Raw genomic sequence first — 7,208 nt, 5'->3', positions numbered from 1 at the left:
GAAATTGAACATAGAATTATCTCTTATTTTCCCCAGCATCATCTAATTCTAGATACATTTTGGTTTACTTGTATTATGTTAATTTTTGCTTTCTTTTGGCATTCTTTGTTCTCAGTGGTCCTTACAGGGATCTCATACATGTTAAGATTGTCTGAGAACACTGGAGACAGTTGGGAGCCTTGCTGGCCTGGATACCTGCCAGAAAATATATTGCTGAATACTGAAATCACAGCATCTAAGATGAATGCTGCAACCCCCTCATCCCTTTGTTTTGGCTGAAACTCTCAAGTGCCCTGGAGGTATCTACTGCGTTTAAGTGGCTGGGAAAATAGAAAATAATAGCAGCTCATAGGTCAATTAGAACACAGCATGAGAAAGTCAGCCGCATGTTATAAGAATTAAAATAAACCGTTTGGACTTGGCTGCCTGAATTCTGAACATTCACCATAGTATAAATGAGGGACAGCTGGACATAAGCAAACTGTACTCTTCCCAGTTAGACTCAAAAGTAGCGATCATTCAGTGGGCATTTCTTTCTGTGCAAACTTGCACCAATATCTCTGGTTTAGGTTTAGAATGACTGTTTCACCATCACTCAGGACTTGTGTTTTTCAAAAAAAAATATGCCTATATCTGTTAATTTAAAGGCAAAAGCTTGCTTCCAGAGTTAGTTGACTTTCAGTAGCAGAGCTTTTATGTTGTGTTTTGTGGGTGCAAGTACAGAAATGGTCTAGATTGCATCTGACTGTCTGATTTGCAGATCCAAATTGGACAGGCTGATCCAGAATTGCATGGGTTGCTTGGTCTCCTTGGAGAGAAAAAAGGCATAAAAGACACAGGACCCATTTGCTCTTTAATATGTGGAAACCCGTTTTACTGCTTTAGGAGAATTTTGTTCTCCACAAGGCAAAAGTGATGTGTACTGATTCGAAGATCAGGCCATACTTCTTGTGCAGACATTTTTTCTTTAATTCTTTAAATCTGTGGGTCTTAAATAGAAGTTTTCAAAAATTTCCTAAATGGCTTTTAGCCCGTGCTAAGGGAGTTGATCGTTACCACAGGGAACACAGTGCAAGGGAACTGGCTGCTCAGGGTCCCAGAAGCCCAGCAAGAGGCTACCCAAGAAATGTGCCTCTGCCTAGTTCAGCTGTCCCTCATCTTTGCTGTGGGGAGACAAACTGCCCTGGGTATGCTAAAGCCAGCAAGCTTTGACTAAAGAAGAGATGCACCTCACCTGAAAGGGTGTCCTTAAGTAACTTCTTAGCTAAGTAAATGCTTGGTTGGCAATTAAATACTGATAATAATTCCCACTGAGCATACAGAAATTGTGATTCTACATCTGTCAGTTTGAGCCTGAGCACTGCAGCACCGTATAATTTGCTGCACAAGCAGCCTTTTGGTTATCACCTGTAAGAATCTAAGATTAAGTAATGCTGCTAGGTAAATGCTTCTGATACTTGTTCAAATGAATCTCTCTGGCATCTCTTCTCACTTCTGAAGTACTGAGAAAGTAGCATGAACTAACTTGAAATAGTAACATTTTCAGCTGCTGGAATGATAGCCATGCACATGCTAGCATTTGCTTAAATGATGTGATTTATGAGTTGCATCTGAGTACCCGACAGGCAAGAAAACGCCAACTGTATTGCGTAGTTTTTTCTGAATCCTCTTGAAAAGATTCTGGAACACTACTAAAGTTCATCTCCTTTGGTTTTGAATTTTTGCCTTAGAAATTAAAAAAGACATACTGGGAGAACGATTACATTCCCACCTCTGATTAATAAACGAGCACATAAGCTCACATAGAAATGTTTGCTTGGGCATTCTAGTTAAAATTCTTATGCTTGAAAATGTTGCATTTGTATTTATTTTTGGACCATTGAGAACGAAGTGCTCTTGAATACATTTTCTTAGCTATGAAGGATATTCTAAATAAGCATCAAGCTTGCAAGATGCACAGAACAGAAGGCGCTCCATTAGAAAGATCAGAAGCGTTATCTAAAATATCAGCCTCCTCCTTTGCTTAGGGCTGCTATTCATGGTTCTTATCACTTGTAATTACACCATATTGGTCACCCCTGTCAATCTGTTGGAATTTACTGGCTCTTAAGAAAGACAGCAGACATGTAATGGGCCCGTAGTTCCCATACTGAGCTATTAATGTGAAATTGAAGTTACGACTTGCGAACTGCAGCAACGAAGGATGAAAGCACATGTGCCCTTTTGCCTCTCCAGCTGGGAAGGCAAAACCTCTGACACGGGCCAAGCCACAGCTTGGTCCCACAGAGAGATGCATTTACATAATCAGAATAAGAAAAAAGGTATCATATGTTGGAAAAGTGGACTCAACGGTGAACCTCTTTAAATAACAATAATGAAATACCACAGTATTTTATTTCTTGTTAATACAGTGTGGAAAGATATCTGTAAGAACGGTGGAAGGTTCCTTATCCCTCTGCAACTTGTTTGCCACAAAATAGGGGTTTCAAATTTGGTTAGACCAAGCAAAATTCCTTCTTTCACTCCAACTTGAATCTGAGCAAGAAGTTGAATAACAAAATTTTCCCGGACAGTTTCCGTAGAGCATTCCTCACCCTTAAAAATACAGGAACTTCTCTGTGTTTCTGTCTCTGAAAGCCAGCAGCAATAAATAAATAAATAAATAATAATAAAAAATCTAAAATATGACTACATAACAGTTATGGCAGAAGTTATCTGCATTAGTCAGTTATCATTCCTTACTCTGAACTGTATAGAGCAGACACACAGAACGTGACAGTATGAAGTTAGTAATACTGCTCAGTTACAAAGGGAGATTTGCCCTTAACCCTGAGGACAACAGACAGCTTCTCAAATGACTGCATGAGAAAAAGGGACAAAATCAACTCAGAGTAATCAACTCTTAGAGTCTTAGGACTAATTTGCATATTCTTGATCTTCTCTAGCGTTGAGGCACAGCCATAGAATAAAGAAAGTGCTGAAAATACAGAACAGTTTCTGCACACATGTTAAGCAGAGCTGCATCTGCTATTGAAAGACCTTCTAATGGTTGCTAGCACACAGAAGGACTGTTTCTGGCTTTGTGTCTTTCTGAGATAAATCCATGTGTGATGGGCGTGCTCTGCTCCAGGCTGTAGAAGATGAGGTAGACTGTTAAAACTAGCACATACTAGCAGCAGTGCAGAGGTTTGAATAACTGATTTGCATCAACAGAACTGATGTTACATCAGAAATTACTGCAGAGATTACAAAAATAATGCTTCTAAACCTTTCAGCCCACCGTGAGTGTGGGAAAATGGAAGATTAGCTGCTTCCCAGTTAATAGCCTAATGATGTTTTTATGAAAGCAAATGAAAGAAGTCCAACTACACCAAGTTAGCGTTTCCAGACTGATTATTCAGACCCTGCCCTATAACCTCTCTCTAACCCTGCCATAACCACTCTTATTTCCTCTCCCCAAATCTTTTTTTCTCCCATCTCCTCTCCTTTTTCTGCCTTGGATCTCTATGGATCTGTGGTTTGCGTAGCCCAGCCCTCGCGTGTGCTGAAACTTTGGTGAGTCTCCAGCAGTCGTGTGGTGTGAATTTTCTATTGAAGTACTTTCAAAACATTTAGGAGAATAACTTTTGAGACATTAGCACAGAGTTATGAAGTATGTCCTGTTCTGATATTATTGGCTATAGTCCAGAAATGAACAAAGCATACCAGACCTTGGGAAATAAAGAGAATTAATTCTTACTATTTCTTGGTCTGCTGCTGTGAAGAATATGTATCTGCATGGTTTTCCTGTGGGAGATCATGCAAGGAAGATCACCTAGCTTATTCTCACATGTGAGACTCCATGGGTCACGTTCCTAAACGCGATGCAGTAAACCTCTTTTGAGCTGCTTTTTTCTAACTACTTTATAACTTCATAAAAGCTTGAGTTGTCTGAGAAGTGTGATTGGAGAATTTCTTACATAAGCCTAGGGTCTGATTTTTTTTTTTTTTTGGCCATTATTTAATGTTTGTATCACTAGCTCTGTTTCTTAAAACATCTTAATTGGCTCCTAAAATATGCAATATTTGTGGCTGTCCCAACAGGAGGACTGTGCCATATGGGCTCTCCAACTATAGAGGCAGCTTTAGAGGCAAAAGATCTACAGGCCAGAATCAAAGCACTTCCCAGCCTTCATTTCGGTGCTCTTGTTTGGACATCCATGACAAACAGTGTATGCAGTTTTGCAGAAGAATGCAAGACAGAAGAAGGTGAGTGCCTGTTCTTAATAACTGTCTATATTATTTATTTCATGCAAGTTAATTATGGCATGTATCAAAATAAACTGATTGAGAAATTTATTGATTTTAAATCAAATTCTCGTGTCTAGAAGCATAGGCTAACCCTGGGTAGCAGCCAAGCACACACACTGTCATCCGTTCCCTTGCCAAGCCATGGCTGCTGTAAAAGCTAAAATCCCCCTTCTTCCATCTGTTTACTGCTAAGCACAAAATTGATGTTACGGAATAATGCTTTGGCTAATTCAGGTCACCTTCCCTGGTTTTATTCCATCCCAATCTCTTGCCACTGCTGGCCTACTCTGTAGGTGGGGATGGAGGAGGAAAAAGAGAAAGCCTTGATGCCGTGCAAGCACCAGTCAGCAATGCCAAAGCAGCGGCGGACTACCAACACTTTCTGAATCACCAATCTAAAGCACAGCACCACGTGGGCTATTATGTAAAGAGTTAATTAACTCCGTCTTAGCCAGACTAAGCACAGTAACGCTTTAGTTATTGTGTATGTGCTTTTCTTTTTATGATGTATTTTTGAAACAGCAGATCTCCTATCCAGCTGGGACATTAAACAGAACAAGTCAGAGCATTTTTAATATTGGATTCGTTTAGAATAAAAAAAAAAATGCAAAGTTTTATGTAATCTCAAGAAAAGTTTGACATTGCCACTTTATGAAGAGGTGTGTAAGAGTAATCGATGAGAACAGTGGGGGAAATGTAACAGTTCTCTCATCCTCAGAAATCACGGATCAGTGAAAACAACAGAGAAGGACCAATGCAGGGAAGAGGAGCATGCGTTCATTCAGTAGCAGAGCTTGGAGGATTCTGAACAGCCAGGTACAGCTCAGGTGGCCACGTTCTGTTCACTCTTGAATAGAAATATTTCTCAAAAACTTTGTATTTTCATGAGCCTGAAATCTTTCATTTGAACATTACGGGCAGATTTGGCCCAGTAGATCTTATTTTTTTTTAATAAAATTTATTACACACAGAATTACTACAACCTTCCTCTTGCTGCTCCAGCTCCTTCAGAAATTGGATTCTCTGGCTATAAGCCAGCACACATTTTGGAAAAAGTCCCACCTTTTTTTTTTTAAGGGTAAGAGCTGTTCCAGTCTGTCATCTCTTTACTCAATTAGTACTGTAACACCTTAAGCTACACGTGACAGTGCACTGCTCCACTAAAACTGACATTGTCAAAGTACAGCAACCAAACAAACTGTGGAAAAGCGTTTGGAGGGGAAATAAATCTGCTTTACATTTCAGATATGAAGAGGTTGCAGTGACCTTGTAGCAAGTTTCAGAAGATTCCAGTTCCAAATCTGTGCTTACTACCCTTAATACTATTGCTACATAAGAAATGAAAACACATGTCACAACAAACAAATACTTCCAGTTCTGGGTGAAATGAAGCAGCCAGCCATTAGAAATAGGGAACTTCAAAAATAGATACAAATCACCTTATTACCCCCAGCATTATAGCTGGGAGGGAAGTACCTAGAATTTTTTTGTTACAATTATGTAAGCAGAGCTGGTTATAGGCATCTGGGCAGGATTTTCTCTGTGTGTATAATCAAAAAGATGAAGCAGAGTTCTATCAGGATGTGGGGAGTTCGGACTAACCCAGCAGGTTTTGTTTGTTTGATTCTTTAGCTTTAACATTTGCTTGCTGAAGCTCAGAAGCAAGAGCTTGAGCTACAACTCTCCCTTGAGATGGACAAAATTGATGCTTCAGTCTGATGCCAGTGGAGACTTCAGCAGTATGCACCACTTTCATTTCATCAGTGCCATTCTGAGGGCATGTGAACCTGTATGAAGAAGCTCTCTCCACGCTCCCCTCCTGAGAACCTCAGTAAAGGATAACCTTTATCACCTAACCTGGCAGGGAACATATCATCACTGAAGAAAAATTCAAAAGGCAGATCCAAACTTCAGCAACAGTTTCAGGAAATGTTTTTCTACCTGGTTTAAAAAGTACAATAGAAACATACTGTTTCAGTTACTGCTTGCTACATGTCTGAAGAGTCCATCCAGTATTATGTGGGCAATAGTAATTGGACAAGGTGATGAGTTAGAGGTTGCCTATACGTGGGTGCTCAATAAGAATAAACAGATGCAAACTGTTTCCTTTGTTAATGTATGCAAGCCTGAATCATCATATTGTAACTCTGTGGCAGATGTTTAAATAACATTATCTATGCAGAATAAATATGAACATCTAATATAAACATTACTATATAGCAAGTTAAGCGTATACGTTGAGTATTCAGTAGATTACCGAATTTATGCACAAATTATTCCTGCACTACGAAGTTCCATTCAAAGACATTTACAGTGATTATTTAGGGATTGCTGTAATTTATGAGCAGAACTCCAATAATTAATCCCAAAGAATCTCCTAGAGATGAAAGGGCAGGACTGTGGAACTTCAAATGAAACTTCACACAAAAGAACTTACTGTACTGGACCATATACTATCCAAAGCCACCACGTACATTATCATCCATAGTTCATACATTCCTCTTTGCTAGTACTTTAAATCACATTGTTATCTCTTCACTGAAACATCACTGAACAACTTGGAAACTTGGCAATAAGATTATATCCACCCCTGGACACTTTTCAATGTAAATGATTTCTTCAGAAATTATGGAATTCTTATTTTTTTATTTTTATAGGAGGATGCAAGAGCGAGTAAACTAAAAAAGCCTGTTGCAAATCTTGTTCAGTAATATAATTTAAAAAGAGGAAAACCCCCTACTTGTGACATTATAGATGTTCGGGGTTTTTTTGTTTGACTGAACTTCATGCAGACTTTCCCCAGGGTGCATAAGTTAAACTGTAACCAGATGACATTAAATTATATTTTATCAGAAGATGGAGACTAAAACAAAAGCTGCAAAATAAAAAGAACTTAGTGGTAAAAAAAAAAAAAAAAA

The 7,208-nt window shown here is 38.9% G+C and overlaps 1 protein-coding gene across 1 annotated transcript; it reads left to right on the top strand.

Moving 5' to 3' along the window:
* Positions 1–4,042: 4,042 nt before the first annotated feature.
* Positions 4,043–7,189, top strand: EDN3 (endothelin 3; the record flags this gene model as incomplete). Its single annotated transcript, XM_019622100.2, has 2 exons — positions 4,043–4,248; positions 5,923–7,189. Coding segments are annotated over 2 exons (369 nt in total), but the record flags the coding sequence as incomplete, so codon positions are not given.
* Positions 7,190–7,208: the final 19 nt, after the last annotated feature.

The sequence above is a fragment of the Meleagris gallopavo genome, chromosome 22, assembly GCF_000146605.3.
Source record: "Meleagris gallopavo isolate NT-WF06-2002-E0010 breed Aviagen turkey brand Nicholas breeding stock chromosome 22, Turkey_5.1, whole genome shotgun sequence".
In the NCBI taxonomy this organism is placed as follows: Eukaryota; Metazoa; Chordata; class Aves; order Galliformes; family Phasianidae; genus Meleagris; species Meleagris gallopavo.
This window is presented reverse-complemented; position numbering and strand designations above follow the sequence as displayed.